Genomic DNA, 18,646 nt, shown 5'->3' on the forward strand with positions numbered 1-18,646 from the left:
AGGCTACAATTGAGTATAGGGTGGGAGGAATTATATAGAGGGGGGTCGGGGAGTAACTTTATAGAGGGGGGTGGGGGAGGGGACTATAGTTGGGTGGATTTGTGCTGCAGGGTGAATGATATTTTTAGAGGGCCCTACCTTTCTTGATCAAAAGTATTGCTGGCTCATATGACTGGTGAAGTGACCCAACTCAATTGGGGTGGGGGGAATAACATTGAACCCTACCTTTCTTGATCAAATAGTTTGGTTCATCTGCGAGATGAGTGGGAATTATAGTCGATAGATTATTCGACCCAACAGGGGGCTAGGGAAGAAGATATAACGTATGTATAGTTGCAACCTTCCGAACAATCTTATGGAGTTGAGGGAGAGCTCCCTGATGATGTTGAGATAGTTGAGGGATAGTTGATTATGGAGTTGAGGGAGAGTTGTCCTCTAATCTTAGGCTGGCATCCTCTAATCGTTGGATTGAATCCTCGGAGTTAAACGCTATTTATCTTCCTGGGCCGGCGGAAAGAAGGAATTTTCCCACGATGAAGAGTTAGCCGAAGCTACACCCCTGGTTGGGAGGACAAGCTCTTTCTTGGGAGTACAGGGAGGGGTCTCCAACTATAGGTAGGACGGCAGAACAATTCGAATTGCCTGTTGGTGGGGAGATGGAGAGTAGAGAATCTGGTCGAGGAACCTACCTTCTTTAAGGTTGAAGACCCCTTGTTTCTCGGCAGGGAGTTATAGTGAGGGATGGAATTATAGTGAGGGAGGTAGGGAGTTCTAGGGGGGGATGGAGCACTAGTTGGAGGGTGCCTACTATTTAAAGGGGTACCGGAGGATCCAAAGTTTATGTTTCTATACGGAAGGGCTCTAGTTCAGTATTGATTTGAAGATGGTTGTCGACTGAGAACTCGTTAACCCAAAAGGTAATTAGTTAGGCCCCCCCGCCCCGGTTGGAAGGATGGATAAGGAGAGTGGGGTAGTGAGAAAGGGCCGTCCTTCACCCCCTATTGTCGTTCTCAGAGACGCTACCCTTATTCCAGTTCATGGCAGAGGAGTGGATGGAAAGAGACATGTCTCTACCCTTATTCCAGTTCATGGCAGAGGAGTGGATGGAAAGAGACATATGACGATGCATCAACAAGAGACGACGATGCATCAACCCCGATGGCCAATCCACACCCCCGACAAGGAGAATTGGAGAGAGAACTAGATATCTGGTCCGGGTTTCTCGGCGAGATCTAGGATAGTGAAAGTTAGAGCTCATAGTTGAACGGGTGCTAACTACTCTACTGTGCTCCTGCTGGAGGAGAAGATTGGCCGGTGTTTTATTAGTTCGGATGGACATTCATTTGATTTTATTAGTCCCTACCGGGGGTGTGGGATGGAGCCCATCCATTTGTTCCCGAGAAAGTAGTTAGTTCAACTATCTTCCCTTACCAAAAAAGCGCAACACCACCTGGATAAGCTACGCTCTTACACACCCCATAGATATAGAAACATTTCAGAATAGATATATAAACAGTTCAGATGCATCGTTACTCTCTTTTCAGATGCAACGTTAGTCTCTTTTATGCGGGAACTATATCTGGAGGAAGGGACAAGATCGATTCCCCGATGAACCCATCCTTTGTTTTCTACTGTTACCGGACCGAGGTCTTCCTTTTGGGAAAGTTCTATAACGTCCATCCGGAAGGTCCTCAGGACCGGGGGTGTAGGCGGGTTAGTAATCCCTCCCCTCAGACGAGGACCCTTCAGACGAGGCCATCCTGAACCTTCGGTGTAGGAAGGTGAAGGTGGTGGCTGTTTCTCGGTGGTGGTTGTTTCGGTTAGTTCTACGAAAGATCAGTTGCTTACTTGCCGGAATCAAGTCCCAAATCCCTATTCGATGCATATAATGAAGCACCCACCCACCTTCATCCGTACAACTATCTATAGTCGTTAGTTCCAACTATAGCAATTCCAACTATGTCCTCCCTCTGCACCGGGAACTATTGCTTCCCACCCAGCCCTTCGGGACCAACCTATTCGCCCAACTCTATAGCCTCCCAGCCCCCCCCGGTGGGGTTGGTTACAATTCGACAACAGTGGCTTCTACCCGACGACCCTTTTCAGGCGATTAGTAGGGGCCCAACTATAGCTCCCTCCCACTGCACCGGGACTCATAGTTCCGGAACGGCTAGTTTGGTTGGGGGGAATTATAGTAGTTTCGAATCACTATATTTCCCACCCAAGGCCCCTTAGAATAGTAGGGGGGTCGGTGGGGGCAGGGTGGGAGGTAGAAAAGTTGGGTGGCAATGCAGGGTGGGAGGTAGAAAAGTTGAGTGGCAATAGTTGAAAGCCTGTTAGAGTAAGTTTTTCTAGAGTTCCCATCCTGGAGGCAGCCGGTTTTTCTAGAGTTTCCCACCCTGCCATAACAATGCCCCTCACCACTATAGTTCCCCCTTATAGTTGGCCTTTAGATTAGTAGGGTCCCACCACTATGATTCCCTCCACACCCATGGGTGGATTAATTGTTTCGGCCCTACTATTTTAAGGGGTTTATAGTTGGTCAAAGATAAAGCGCCTGCTATTCCGGGTAGATGCCGTTGGCATCCCGTCTCTACTATTCTAAGGGCCCTACTATTAAACATAACCGCCCACTTCATTAATGTACGCTTGCATATGTTAAATTGCAATGGTTTTCATACTTAATAATATTTTAAATTATTTCTCTTATCTCGTCTACCCTCTTAATTGTAACAAAATCAAATTGCTTATTGCGTACTACATGTGATGAGCAATCACTAATCTCATTTGTTTTGGTATTTATAAGTTCTTTGCATACATAAGGAATTCTCTTGAGCAACACGTCCTCATCTCTAAATATATATAGCAAGAAAGGAAGCCGAATAAATATCAAGCTTTAACAATTGTGTTTGTACTTAATAGGAAAAGGGTAAGTGCTTGAAATGGAATAATTGGTACTTACTCAACAGATCATATCCTTGTCTCTAGACATTTTCAACCTTTAGTCCCATGTCCATGACTTTTGGCCATCTAATTTCATAGATAACATTTTAGATAGAGGCATGTTTAAAAACCACAAAGTCAAATGATTTGTTAATGAACTTTCAACATTAAAATCATCTTGTTGGAGCCTTGTATCTATGAGAAGTTCTTCAGGGTGAGATCAACAAGTGAGCTTATGAGATTCATATGAGCCATATGTGAGGTTGAAACCATTTCTCTAGTAGACAAAAAAAAATAGAGAAATGTTTTGATTAAAAAACCTTAAATGATCGATTACAACATCTATAAGTACATCAACATTCTCCTTCCCCACATGATAACATTGTGCTAAGTATTTATAATTTTATTTGATCAATAAGTATTTATATTACCATATATAACTAATGCTGCATATATTCACACAATAACATGGATGAAAATAATTAGACCTCGAAAGTCCAAATGAAAAACCAACCTTTAACATTATATATATTACATGTGAATAAAAGAACACTGAAGGGAGAGGTATGCCTCAAACATCCGATTTATCATGTACATCGATAAGATCCAAAATACTCAACATACTCAATGATAGTTACAACCCATTCAACATACTCAATGATAGTTACGATGTGTTCGATTCTTTTATCATATTCATTTGTAGAAACCAGGCTATACTAGAAGTCAACACTTCTCAACTCATCTCAGTAATTGTAACAATGTGAATGCTGGAATAGGTCGTGGAACTTAGTTTTAAATCTACAAGTCAATATTGTTGGAAGTTTCTCAAGCCTTTTAAATGACAATTTTGTGTGTGTCATGTGACCACAACCATGGCATTTTTACATCTCAATGGTTTAATGTGGTGACTGTTTGGCGCTCGTGGATCTTAGCTATTTGGACTTTTGCAATTTTAGAAGTCTGAGATGCATGTTAGAAAGGACTTCAACTTCCATTACTTCATGTTTGGAGACTGGTATTCAAGATCTCGGGATTTCAGCCTTCAGAATTTATACATAGGAAAAAACCTGATAAGTCCAAAATGTCGAAGCTTCGAGGGCTTGACAAGCTGTCTGACCATAGGGATTGTGCATAGCTCTCTAAGAATATAGCTATATACAACGAAGCACCCTTTGTTATTTCTTCTAATACACTAGGCAAGTGATGTCCCCATCTGAATGCTTCCAAATCCAGAAAAACCTTCAGTCCCATGTCCTTAAGCTTTTCATAGATAGCTATAGCTAGTGTATGTTTGACATTAAAACCGTCATAATTAATAAATGCATTCATTTATGCATTTGGTATCTCTACAAAATCAAATGCAATAAAGTCCAATTGCTAGTTGAATTCCACATGCGATGAGCAATCACCAACCTCCTCATTTGTTTTGGCATTTACAAATTCTTTGCATGCATTAAGAGTACTCTTGAGCAACATGTCCTCATCTCTTCACATATACAACAAAGGAAACAGAATAAACATCAGGCCTTTAATAGTTATGATTATATTCTTTGCATGCATTAAGAAAAGGATAAGTGCTTGAGCTGGTGTAATGGGTACTTACTCCTTGCTATTAACAATGCAACAGTGGCAACCACTAACATTCATAACATCCTTGAGTGCGTTCTTCCACATCTGAAGCTTTTTCGAGGTGTATCTGCCCTTCTCTTTGTGCTGGTCAAATGCACTAGCATAAATTCTTGTTATATGGTGGACATGGGCAGGTTCACATTGGTAGAAAATGGGTAGAATCATAGCACCTTTTTCGTGTATAAATGACATCTCTTGCAAAAAGCACTGGGATTGTGCACAGCTCTCTGAAAATATAACTATATGAAGTGATGCACTCTTCATTACTTCTTCTAGTACACTAGGCAACTGATCCCCCCATCTAAGCTCTTCTGAATCTAGAAAAACATTCAGTCCCATGTCCTTCAGCTTTTTATAGATAGTTATGCCTAGTGTATGTTTGACGCCATGACCGCAATAATTAATAAATACATCATAGTGGAGCTTTTTCACGAACATTTTGGATCCACCAATCGATGTGGATGAACTAGTGTAAGTTGATGCAAATTCTTCAACCACGAATGGTAACTTTTTACCTTCCTCTGCTACACAATCGGCTATATTCTTTAGCAGCATGTCCTCGTCTCTGGACACATTCAACAACAAAAGAAACAGAATAAACATCACACTTTAAATATATCAAGAAAATTAGGAGAGTAAATGCAAATAATGAAATTGTAAAGTGCTTGAGGTGGGGCGATTGGTACTTACTCCTTCCTGTTAACGATGGGACCGATAATGTGTGAAACTTTGTAAAGAGCTTCCTTCCATTCCTGCAGCGTTTCTAATCTGTATATACCCCTCATTTTGTATTGCTTAAATGCATCAGCATAGAATCCTTCTGCAGATCTTAGATCTTTAGGTTTGACATAATAGAAAATGGGAATAATTCTAGTACCCATTTGGAGCATAAACGACAACTCTCTCAAACACCACTGGGATCGTGCATAATTCTTTGAAAATATAGCTATATGCAACGAGGCACTCTTTGTTGCCTTTTCTAGTACACTAGGCAGGTGATCCCCCCATCTAAGTATTTCTGTATCTAAAAAAACCTTCAGTCCCATGTCCTTAAGCTTTTTATAGATAGCTATGGCCAATGTGCTTTTGACATCAGGACCACGATGATTAATAAATACATCATAGAGGATCTCTTTCACACGCGTTGTGGATCCATCAGAAGTAGATGCAGATGCAAACTTTTTACCTTCTTTCGGTACTAAATCAGTAATATCGTTCAGCAGCACATCCTCGTCTCTAGACATATTCAATAAGGAGGAAACGGAATAAACATCACTCTTAAAAGTGACTTTGCATAATATTTTTCCAACATCAATAAAATAAGTCTATACGCTGTTAAAAATTATGAGAGCAAAAGTTCAAGGAAAACGATTGGTACTTACTCATTGCTCTTAACGATCGGACCAATATTATGCGAAACGCTGTAAACCGCTTCCTTCCACTCCTGCAGCTTTTCTGAAGTGTGCCCAGCATTCTTTTTGTATTGGTGAAATGCATCGGCAAAGACTCCTTTTTCAGATTGTAAATCTTCAGGGTTAACATGGTAGAAAAGGGGAAAAATTTTAGTCCCCCTTTTGCGCATAAATGACAACTCTTCCAAACACCGGTTGGATTGAAAGTAGTCCTCTGAAAAAACAGGAATATAAAGCCAAGCACTCTTGATAGCTGTTTCTACTTCTTGATCCCCAAATTCAAGCTCGTCTGAATTCAGAAAAGCCTTCAGTCCCATGACATCAAGCTTTTTATAAATAGCTCTGCCCAGGGTATGTTTCATATTAGGACCATGACGAATTATGAATACATCACAGAGGAGCTCTTTCACAGGCATTGAGGATCCATCAGAAGTAGAAATAGATGCCATAAAATTAGACTAAACTGAACACAACTAAGGAGAAAAAAAGATAGGCCTAAGAAGAGAGGTTTCTTGTTGTTGAGGTACAAGTGGGTTAAGAGCCAAGATATAAATGCGTAGATTTCGTGGCCGACCCACAGGTGTGTTTGCATAGGTGACTGCGCGGAAGAAACGCAGAGGCACACCAGAAATTTCAATTTCTCTTTCTAGAATTGTTTGGTCTTTCGTCTGTCATCGTGTTTTACTTTTAATGTACTTTTTGGATTGTTTCGGCCTGCTATTCCACGCAATTTCCGTGGTGTTGAACACCCACCCTGGATCACCGACTATGAAATTGGTTGAGATCAATCAGTATTGAGTCACTAGTGAACGCAAGGAGTGCAGAAGCACACAAGAATTTTCGATTCCTCTTTCTGAAATGTTCAATTGCTGTTTCGTCTGAAGCACACTAGATCTTATCTTGGCCTTTCAACTGTTAGAGCGTTGTGCTCTTGTACTTCTGGCTTGTTTCGGCCTGCTATTCCACGCAATTTCCGTGTTGCAGAAAGCGTTGAGCGGAATCGATATGATCATAAAGAGGGCAATTCCTCGACCTTTCTTTTCCGAAGAAACTTCTAAGTAGGTGTCCTAAAGTTCTTTTCTCGACGATATAAAATGTCTGTGGTCACCCTTTGCTCACTCTAAATAATCGCTTATTCCAAAATTTGCAATTTTTTTCAACATTAATAAAATTTACTTAAAAATTTGTAGGTATGTACAAAACGAAGGTTGACCTTAGGATGTAAGCACGTGAGAGTTGAATGTACCTATCTTTGCTGAGTAGGAATCTTACTAACCATCAATATAAGTGAATGATTATAGGATAAACATAAATAAGATTTTATTATCTCTCATTTCCTTTCTTAAGTTTCATTACATTTTACAATTTTTTTCCATTAAAATGGATAAGGAATAGGTAAAGTTCATCATCTATGTCTTTTTCATACTTTCATTTATTCTTTTGTGCGTTTTCTAAAACATAACATATGATAAATTAGTTATTTGTATGATAATATTCTTCTTAATAAAATGGCTGTTTTTTTTCCATCTTATATAATTGAGTATTGTAAATCATTTTATATTGATTTATTGTGATTATTTGGAAATGGCATTTGAAATATTCACTTATATTGGTTACTATCTTTTGTATAATTATGTTTGCATCATTTTAAAAGTTAAAGTTCTCTTTGCACTTTTGCTAAGCTAGTTTTGTGTACTCATTAAGGTAATGTTATGCATGTATGTCAATATGATATTGTGGAAAAAGATTATATCAAATGACAAATAGTTATTTTATAGTATAATATAGGAAATTATAGGACTTTATAGTTCAATATTCTAATTTGTATCAATTCCCTATTAGCTAAGTATATATTTAGGTCAATATTTAGCTAAAGCATAACAAAGGGATAATATCTACTAAACTGAAAGTATTGAACTAATTTACAAAGCAATCAACAAATTGTTTTGTCAATCTTTGGCTAGAACTTAGCTACCCTCCAACTCTTATTTATCTATCATTCAAATCAAATTTCTTAGATACAAATATGGAATGATAGTGTTATAACTAAACCCAATTTAACTATATTCATTACACAAATCTTAATCTCAAGGTCAACTCCCAATACTCCTACAACATCGCAATCCTTAGTAGCATCTTCTTTTCCCATTACATACACATCAAAGATCATATCAACATAATTAATTTGATTATTTGCTTCAATTATGAAGTAGGATCCAACAATATCACTTACACTTTCACACTAAAATCTTTGTCCACAAATTGACCAAAAAATAATACAAAATATATGTAGTAAAGATAGTGAAGTGGAGGGGCCTATGCTTTATTTCTTTCTTCTTTATCTGATAAGAATAGATAATAAATTAGGTATGTCGTCACTTTATCATTCATTGCCAATCTAGTGTTCTACCACATACCTTTTCCTTGCCTACCATCCATTAAACTTGACCGAGTGTTTATTAAAGAATTTTGATGTTACACATAAGCTACACATTCATTTTAAGGAACTTGGAGCATAGGGATGTTATAGTCACTTGACCAAGACAACCACCACTTGAATGAGTGAACCTTCTCAAAAAGAAAAACTCTTAATCATAAAAAATAAAAGAAGAGTAACTTATTGATTATTTAATTATTGAAAAATATATGATATTTATGTTCCACTAGATGCTCCTATTTAAGAGATTTTCAAATATAATACTTTATTTTTACATTTTTTCTCAAATGAACAAGTCAATAAATGTTTTCAAAACATCTTATAAAATATTAGGCTACTTTATTGATCCAATATTTCTTTCAAGTTTATATAAAATTCCATATTAATTATAATAAACCTAACCATTACACATACTAATATTAAATTAAGTAAACATTAAAAATAAAATATATTTTCTTTATTATACAGGAAAACATTCACATGCAATCTATCAGTTAATTATTAGGAAAATATTTTCTTTATTAGGGTATGCAAGTGACGCCGCATTTTGGACTGCCCGCGTGCAGTTTCAACAGGACATTTCTGCATATAATTTGCACATGAACATTCAGGCGAAAGCACAATCACACGAAAATATTTAAAATTCTAAATTCCTAGAAACTTTTATTACCTGTATGCTTTGAATGCAACCATCAACATTTGCTCTCGTATTTTCTCTGAGTACCACTTTCCTCAATCTTTTCGGGCTCTCCAAACTTTCTATACCCGGCTCCTCCCAGCTTGTTTCTGCTCTCAACACCTCTAGTTCCCTGCAATGTTGTAAACCTTGTATTTTCTTAACCTCGATGCAGCCACTAAGAATAAAGTTTTGGAGAGAAGGAAATTGTGCAAAAGTGGGAAGCGAATACAGCTTGTGGCAATTTATTATCACTAGGAAGCGGAGGTTTACGAGACCAACAATACCCCTTTTATCTTTGACTGTAGTTGGTAGGACTTTTATCTCCGTTATATGGTCATTATCTTCAAGAAAGAGATACTCAAGGCTAGGAAAATAGTCTTCTGAGATGGAAATCTTGGACAATTCAGTTTCTCTTAGACTTATCCTCTTAAGGTTGCACAATGAATAACCAAACGACCCTGCTCCAAGATCCAATGCGCTGATTGGGCATTCTGTTATCGACAGTTCTTTAAGATTAGTCAATTGACAAACTGCTACTGGAAATGATTTCACTCCTAAATTCATCATAGTTAATTTCTCCAAGAGAACAAGACGCCCTGTAGAGTCTGGTAAATATTCCAGCTTGTCACACGAGCCAATGAGAAGTTCAGTCAAGGAGGACAAATCACCAAGAGAGCTCGGCAAGCTTGCTAACAAATCACTCTGACCAATAACTAGTTTTTCCAACTTACTCAGTTGACCAATCTTCATTGCTAGCTCCTTAGCTCTCTCAAGGACACCTGATTTGTGACGTGACGAGGCAACTCTTCCAATTGGTCACATCCTGAGAAGTTCAAATACTCTAGCTTTGTTATGTTTTCCAGAATGTCCAACTTAAAGGTGAGATCAGAGCATCTATCGAAGTTCAGATGTTGCAGGAGTGCCAACTCTTTAAAGGAGTCGGGCAACCTCTAAAGTTTCCAGCCCCCCCTCAAATCTAGATGCCGCAGATTTCTCAGATTGCCCATAGTGTTAGGTAGTGACGACAGTTCAAGACACCTGATTAAATCCAGGTACTCTAGAGTCTAGCGACTCAAGATGGCCAAATTCTTCTGGAAGACCCTCCACCTTGCTCGATTCCAGGATTATCTTTTTCAAATGCTTGAGATGTTGCATCGACTTCGGAAATTCTCACAGCACTCAATAATAACCAACTCTCTTAACTGCAAAGGGGGCTGCAACGTATTTTTCAGGAGATGAAATCAAACAAATAACAATTATTTAAAAAAAAAGTTGAAATATAGATTTAAAACAGCTGAATGTACTTACATCGGACTCATCCACCCAAAGCTTTTGTAAGTGATGATTTTCCTGCTCCGTACCTTCACAGAGCTCCAAAACCCTTAAACTTTTCAATGAAATTAGTGACTGCAGATTTTTATGTCCAATATCATACCAGCGAAGCCAGACCAGATCCCTTGATGAATAAATTACTTGATTTAAATTACATCCTTGAGCCACAACAATTTTCAGTCCAAGTCTAGAAGGTGCCAGGGTCCAAATTCCTTTGCTTGTGTTTATATTTAGTTCCGTGTGCGATGACCAACCGCCAAACTCCTCCTCTTTTTCGGCTCACTGTATAGGAAAAGATTTGAAGTCATCAAATTTCCAGGGAAATAAGACGTTGAAATTCTTAAAACGAATCAGAAAAACAAACCTTATAATGGTACATTGGTCGAGCTAAGGTGGTCACTATCGCTCGAATACCTATTCCTCTCTGAATCCAAATAAAACATTAAAAATAAATAGCTGCAAAAATAATAAACAGAGAGAAGATTTCTTTGACATTGATGACTGACAATAAAAATATATACTAATCTCACCTGTTCTTCATTAGAAACTTTCAAACTCTGCTGGCGAAACAAATGCGGTGCGGTGATTGGTGATTTGAAATTTCCCTCCCTAAATCTCTCAAGTGGTCATGCATTCTTATTTGATTTCTCTCATCTATTTCAATAAGACACTTGTTCACTAACCTTTCCCAAGTGTGCATGCCACTCCACCCTGAACAGTTCCATATTTCAATTGCCAAATGGCTTTTTTCTCCAGTGAAAAAACAAGCTGTATCCAAGAATGCCTCCTCCTCCTCATCATCTAGAGAATCATAACTTATTTTAAGCTGTTTGCTAATATCCTAAAGATCTTCTTCAGTTGAATCTCCCAAAGATCTTTCCTTAAGTTTCCATAAAGCTGCCCACCAAGAACTTTGAGAGACAGCGGCAATCCACTACAAATTTTTAAGAACTTTTCCACAAGCTCTTCAAATCCATCCCTTGGAGATGGTTGTTAAAAAACATGCCAACAAAAAAGTTGTTTGGCATGAAATGGGCTCAGTGATTTCATTTCATATATGTATGCGATGCCCCAATTTCTAAGGACTTCTAATTCCCTGGTAGTGATGATAATCAAACTACCAGATCCAATCAAACTTTCAGATCCCAAACTCTTCTTAGAAGGCAATAAGGCATTCAGTTGGTCCACATGATCAACATCATCCAGAACTATGAATGTCCGAAAAGATCTCAAGTGACTTGCAAGAACCGCCTTACCCTCTTCTATACTGTCAACCGATGCACTTCTAAAGCCAAGGTTCTCCAACAGTTTTTTCTGTTTGTTGTGCAACAAGTTTGTAGTAGCAGCATCTCTAACATCTAGTAAAAGACTAGATTTTTCCATGGATGGATATATATTGTTATATAACTTTTTAGCAAGAGTAGTTTTGCCGGAACCACCCTTGCACCATATTCCCACTATTGGTACATTTTTTATGGCTCCTAGCATATTGAAGTATAGTCAATTCAAAGTCTTCTAAGATTTCATCTAAGCTCACGGGATGTTCTGCAACCACGAATGGTACCTTTTTAACTTCTTTTGCTACACAGTAAGCAATACTCTTGAGCAGCATGTCCTCGTTTCTACAAGTAGACCAAACTAATAAAAATGAATAAACATCAGGCTTCAACAGTTGACATTATTCCGATAAAATAAGCCTACGGACCTTACAAATAAAAGAAATTGATTAATGAAGACATCATAGGATCGACCAGAAGTCGATCTAGATGCTGCAAAATTTTCAACCTGTTGGTGGCTAGTGTTGGAAGTAGACGCCATGAAAACTAGATTCAACTGAACACAACGGAAGAAATAAAAAAGATACACAAATGAAAGAAGGCTTCTTGTTTATGAGGTGAGGAGGTAAAGTGCAGAGTATATAAAAGAAGAGAAGGGGCAGGTAGACGCAGACAAGTCACCGAACGCCTTAGATTGCACGGCTTACAGCCTGTGTTTTCATAGAAACATCAACAACTCTGAGCTAGTTGGTAACACCACGTTGTTTGTGAGATGTGTTGATAACTGATGCTGCTCTAGCATGCAGCTAGATTAGTTTAGTTAATAGTTTTTTGTTTATTCATGCAAATAAAGCATGCACTCCAACATACATTAATCTTTAGGACTATTTTTAGTTTTGTTTTTTGTATGAATTAGTTTTTAGTAAATAAAGCATGCTGTGCATGCACTTATTGTATTCTTAATTTAGGGAGTAGTTTTTTTTTAAAAAAGTTTGAGAGCTTTAGTAGCTTTCCATGCAATGCTAGGAATATATTTAGAACTGCAGTTATTATTAATTCTTTTAGACTGCAAATTCTTTATATATACAGCCTCTGTAATTTTCAATTAAGCTTCAATAAAGATATTGGTGTGTGCAATTCCAAAAAAAAAAGGCACTTTGTTTTTTATTCTGAATTGTGATTTCTTTTTGCAATTTCTTCTTTTTGCTGTTATTGTTTGCTAATCAGTTGGTTTAGAGAGGATAGGTTAGGTTCAAAATTCTACAAGTCGTATCAGAGTAGGTAAAATTGTTTTGGGTTAAAGTTTTATTGTTGGAATATCGTCAAAGTTAATCATGTCGAATTCTAACCATATGCCCGTTCCAGAATTTGATGGGAATGATTATGATTATTGGTGCATTAAGATGCTGACCTTTTTGATTGGAAAAGATTTGTGAGAGATTATTGAATCAGGTTATGAAGAGCCAACTGATTGGAATGCCCTTACAGCCAATGAAAGAACAACAAGAAAGGAAGCAAGGAAAAAGAATGCTCAAGCTTTGTTTCACATTCAAATAGCTCTTGATAAGAGCTTATTTCCAAGAATATTAGGAGCAACAACTACCAAAGATGCCTGGAAGACTCTACAAGAAGCTTACCAGGGTAGTGATCAAGTTAAGGTGGTCAAGCTTCAGACATTGAAGCGAGAGTTTGAGAATTTGAAGATGCAAGAAGCTGAAAGTATAAGTGATTATTGTGTCAGAGTCAAAGATGTGGTCAATAAAATGGCTACACTTGGGGAAATTGTAAGCAATGAAGTTTTGATAAAAAAGGTGTTGAGATCTTTGACACCCAGATGGAATCATGTAGCAATAATCATAGAAGAAAGCAAAGATTTGACAAAACTACAGTTTGATCAACTGGTTGGATCCCTGATGTCTCATGAAGAAAGATTGAAAGATTCTTTTGAAGGTGTAGAGAAAGCGTTTTCCTCTAAATTGCTAATCACAAAAAATGAAGATGCAAGCAGTAGTAGTGCCAAAATCAATCAAGGCCAAGGTAAAGGGAAAAGCCAAAATTCTTCAAGAGGTAGAGGAAGAGGTGGCTCAAGAGGAAGTGGTGGTTTCAAAGGAAGAGGTAGAGGCAGATTTGATAAGAGAAATGTTCAATGTTACCATTGTATTAGGTATGGCCACTTTGAAAGAGAATGCAGATTGAAAGAAGGTAAAAGTGCTAACTATGCTCAAGAAAGTAGTGAGAATCCTCCTGATCACTTATTTTTGTCTTATGCAAAGGGTGAAAATACTAGTAAAGATGTTTGGTACTTAGATTCTAGATGCTCTAACCATATGACAGGGAATGAGAAGTTGTTCTCAACAAAGGATGGAAGTTTCAAATCTAAGATCCAGCTTGGTGATGATAAATCATTGGAGGTTGCTGCCAAAGGAGCTATGGAGGTCCAAACAAAAGAAGGTATAAAGAGTATTCATGATATTTATTATACTCCACAATTGAAGCACAATTTGTTAAGTGTTGGGCAGCTATGTGAGAAAAATTATAAAGTAGTCTTTGAGAATAAGACTTGTACTATTTATGATAAGAATAAGGATAATAGGGTGATCACTGTTGTTCCTATGACAAGAAATAGGATGTTCCCCTTGAGGTTCGGTGAACATAACAACAATTTGGCAAATATGGCTTATGAGGATTCAAGTTGATTATGGCATCTCAGGCATGGGCATTTAAATTTTCATAGTTTGAAGTTTCTAACCTCACATGCATTAGTTTCTAGTTTGCCCAAGGTTGAGGAACACAAGGAGGTTTGTGAAGGTTGTGCTATAGGAAAGCATGCAAGAGAAAAGTTTCCAGAGGGCAATGCATGGAGGGCTCATCACCCACTTCAGCTTGTTCATTCAGATATATGTGGTCCTATGCAGACTAAGAGTTTGGGTAAGTCATCATATTTCATCACTTTTATTGATGATTACTCACGAAATTGTTGGGTATATTTTTTGAAGGCCAAAGATGAAGCCTTGGATACATTCAAGAAGTTTAAAGCCCTTGTGGAAAATGAGAAAGGGTGCAAGATTAAATGTTTAAGGACTGATCATGGAGGAGAGTTTTTCTCAAAGGCTTTCCAAAGTTATTGTGATTTTAATGGCATCAAGAGGCAACTTACTACTGCATACACACCTCAACAGAATGGAGTAGCTGAAAGGAAGAATCGTACTGTGGTTGAAATGGCAAGGTGCATGTTACAAACCAAGGGATTGAGAAATTCTTATTGGGGAGATGCAGTTGCTACAACTGTGTACATCCTCAATTGTAGCCCCACTAGTGTACTAGAAAAGATGACTCCTTATGAAGCTTGGTATGGTAAAAGGCCTAATGTTAATCATTTCAAAGTTTTTGGTTGTTTGGCTTATGTGCATGTACCTGATCAAAATAGATAGAAGTTAGATGCAAAGAGTGAGTCATGTATTTTTATTGGATATAGTGAGAAAAACAAGGCTTATAGATTGTATAATCCCCTCACTAACAAGCTTATTGTCTCAAGAGATGTGATTTTTGATGAAGGGGGAGTTTATGGTCATCAAAAAGGTCATGTTGAGAAGCCAAAATCTATTTTGAATGATGATATAATTGCTGATATTGATCATGAGCAGCCAACTAATGTTTCTGTATCTAATGGTTTAACTCCACCAAACAATCCTTCATCAAGTTCTTTAGTACCAAGTTCAAGTCCAGCTTCTTCTCCAAGTTCTACAAGGAAGGTAAGGAGATTGAGTGATATCTACCAGAAGAGTGGAAATCAAGCACATGAAGAAAACCCAATAGGTGAGACAGTGAATTTTGCTTTATTAGCCAAGTCTGATTTTGAACCATCATGTTTTGAAGATGCATGTACTAATGAAGTTTGGGTGAAAGCCATGGAAGAAGAGATGGATTCCATTCACAGGAATGACACTTGGGAGTTAACAAAACTTCCACATGACAAAAAAAGGATTGGCACCAAATGGGTCTACAAGACCAAATTTAACAGTGATGGGAGTGTTGAAAGACACAAGGCAAGATTAGTTGCTAAAGGCTTCACACAGAAGTATAGAATTGACTATGAAGAGACATTTGCACCAGTAGCAAGACAAGAGACCATAAGAATGTTGATTTCATTAGTAGCTCAAAAGAAGTGGAGCATACATCATATGGATGTGAAAAGTGCCTTCTTGAATGGGTACTTAGAAGAGGAAGTATATGTGGAGCAGCCACAAGGTTTTGAAGTGGAAGGAAAAGATAATTATGTCTACAAGTTGAAGAAGGCTTTGTATGGCCTCAAGCAAGCACCGAGAGCGTGGTATGCCATGATTGATGGATACTTTCAGGAGAATGGCTTCCAGAGAAGTAAGAGTGATCCTACCCTTTACTACAAACAAGAAGGTACTAATATTCTCATCATAAGTTTGTATGTTGATGATCTTTTGTATATGGGTAGTAGTTCTAAGATGAAAGATGAATTCAAAGCTGCTATGATGAAAGAATTTGAGATGAAAGATCTTGGTCTCATGAAATATTTTTTAGGAATGGAGGTTTATCAAAGTAAGGATGAGATTTTCATTTGTCAAACAAAGTATGCACAGGATATGCTGAAGAAATTTAATATGACTGATTGTAACCCTGCCTCCACTCCAAGTGCTCATGGAGTTTTGTTATGTAGAGATGATGGTGCTGATTTAGTTGATGAGACAACTTACAGAAGTATTGTGGGGAGCTTGATGTTTCTAATCCACACGAGGCCTGATATTGCCTATTCAGTTTCACTTGTTTCAAGGTATATGACAAATCCATCCGAAATACATATGAAGGTAGCCAAGAGGATTTTGAGGTATGTGAAAGGGAATTTAAGTTTTGGTATTCATTACTACTCTTCTAAAAAGTTCAATCTAGTAGGCTTTAGTGATTCAGATTGGGGAGGTAGTATGGATGATCGTAAATCTACATTTGGAAATTGTTTTTCTTTTGGTTCTGGTTTGATTACCTGGAGCTCAAAAAAGAAAAGTATTGTTGCCCTCTCATCTACAGAAGCAGAGTATGTTGCAATTACCTCAACAAGTACACAAGCTCTTTGGCTCAGAAAAGTTTTGGAAGAAATTGGAGAAAAACAAATTCAGCCTACAGTAATTTATTGTGACAATGTGAGTGCCATCAAGTTAGCCAAGAATCCGATTCATCACAGCAGAACAAAGCATTTTGATTTGAAATATCACTTCATATGAAATTTGGTGCAGAAGAAGGATGTCGAATTGAAGCACATCAACACCCAGGATCAGCTAGCAGATATATTCACCAAAGCGGTTGCGAAAGCTCAGTTTATAGCACTACGAGATAAGACTGTCAGCCCTCTTAGCATCAAGGGGGAGTATGTTGATAACTGATGTTGCTCTAGCATGCAGCTAGATTAGTTTAGTTAATAGTTTTTTGTTTATTCATGCAAATAAAGCATGTACTCCAACATGCATTAATCCTTAGGACTATTTTTAGTTTTTTTTTTTGCATGAATTAGTTTTTAGTAAATAAATCATGCTATGCATGCACTTATTGTATTCTTAATTTAGGGAGTAGTTTTTTTTTTTAGTTTGAGAGCCTTAGTAGCTTTCCATGCAATGCTAGGAATATATTTAGAACTGCAGTTATTATTAATTCTTCTAGACTGCAAATTCTTTATATATACAGCCTCTATGTAATTTTTAATTAAGCTTCAATAAAGATATTGGTGTGTGCAATTCCAAAAAAAAAAGGCACTTTGTTTTTTATTCTGAATTGTGATTTCTTTTTGCTGTTATTGTTTGCTAATCAGTTGGTTCAGAGAGGATAGGTCAGGTTCAAAATTCTACAAGATGTGCATCCCACTCGATTTATGACAAATGAATGTTGGTCAATTACTATAAATTAAACACACTGCATAATCCAAATGATAAAAATAACAAGGACTTCTGTACTAACATACAATTTATGGGAGTAACAAAACTGCTCCACTAGATTACAACCTTGCGATTTGTCTATGTAGCAAACAAACCACATGGAGTGGGGTTCGCCTCTTGCATACTCTTATACTCCTTTTGCCAGTTTTTCTCCACAAACCACATGGAGGCTCACAACTAGTCAATTTCTTCATTTGGTTCAGGCGGTTTCATATCAAGCATACACTGTTAACCACGCTATCCACACGTAAAGTCACTACCGATTCTCTCTCCACTTTTATTAATTTTGTGCTTCACCTTCCCAAGAACAAACCTTCTTTCATTTTTTATCTTTTATTGTTTTCGTGTGTTCAACAAAACCCATATATTACCATACAAATCTACTTATAGTCAATCCTATGCTATGTGTATTAATCATTTGACACTCAATCATCTAGATCCAAGAGTACTTAAAAACTTTATTCGCAACTAACGTATACAATAAATATTTGTAATTTAGTTTGACATTTATTAGGTTTGTTTAAAATCTTTAAGTTAGTTCAAGGGTTTAAGACACAAAATTGCAGAAAGCAGAGATCATATTATTAATTAATTAAAATATTAAAAATTTGTTATATTTTAAAATTTTCTTATTATTTAATTAGGCCAGTCTTAAACCACATACACTAAGCAACATATTAAGTCTAGAGGATGTTAGTCAATTCTGAATGTTTACCACTTTTAAGTCTACAAGTATATTATTAGTGTGACAACATACATTAAGCAACATATTAAGCCTAGAAAATGTTAGACAACTCTGAGTATTTAACACTTTTAAGCCTAGAAGTATAAGATTAGCATGTGTGATTTAAGTCGCTCTGCTTAATTATGTAACACATAAATCAACAATACATATTGTAACCCCGATGCACTATCACAATGTGATACATCAAAAAAATATTGTTTAGTATAATAAATTAAAACACAACACCAAGACAACCTAT

The 18,646-nt window shown here is 37.2% G+C and overlaps 2 protein-coding genes across 2 annotated transcripts; both read right to left on the reverse strand.

Annotated features, from left to right (window-relative positions):
* Positions 1-3,601: 3,601 nt before the first annotated feature.
* On the reverse strand, positions 3,602-6,517 carry LOC131030584 (uncharacterized). The gene is made up of 4 exons (XM_057961448.2): positions 5,955-6,517; positions 5,263-5,808; positions 4,547-5,137; positions 3,602-4,429 (listed from the first exon to the last, which is right to left on the reverse strand). The coding sequence occupies exons 1-4, from the start codon at positions 6,431-6,433 to the stop codon at positions 4,321-4,323; spliced, it is 1,725 nt and encodes a 574-aa protein (XP_057817431.2). The 5' UTR covers positions 6,434-6,517; the 3' UTR covers positions 3,602-4,320.
* A 2,405-nt stretch (positions 6,518-8,922) lies between these two features.
* Positions 8,923-9,850, reverse strand: LOC131030591 (putative disease resistance protein At4g19050). The gene is made up of 2 exons (XM_057961461.2): positions 9,092-9,850; positions 8,923-9,003 (listed from the first exon to the last, which is right to left on the reverse strand). Exons 1-2 carry the CDS (start codon positions 9,848-9,850, stop codon positions 8,923-8,925), a joined length of 840 nt encoding a protein of 279 aa, XP_057817444.2.
* Between the last annotated feature and the right edge of the window lie 8,796 nt (positions 9,851-18,646).

Source organism: Cryptomeria japonica, chromosome 8 (assembly GCF_030272615.1).
Source record: "Cryptomeria japonica chromosome 8, Sugi_1.0, whole genome shotgun sequence".
Taxonomy (NCBI): Eukaryota; Viridiplantae; Streptophyta; class Pinopsida; order Cupressales; family Cupressaceae; genus Cryptomeria; species Cryptomeria japonica.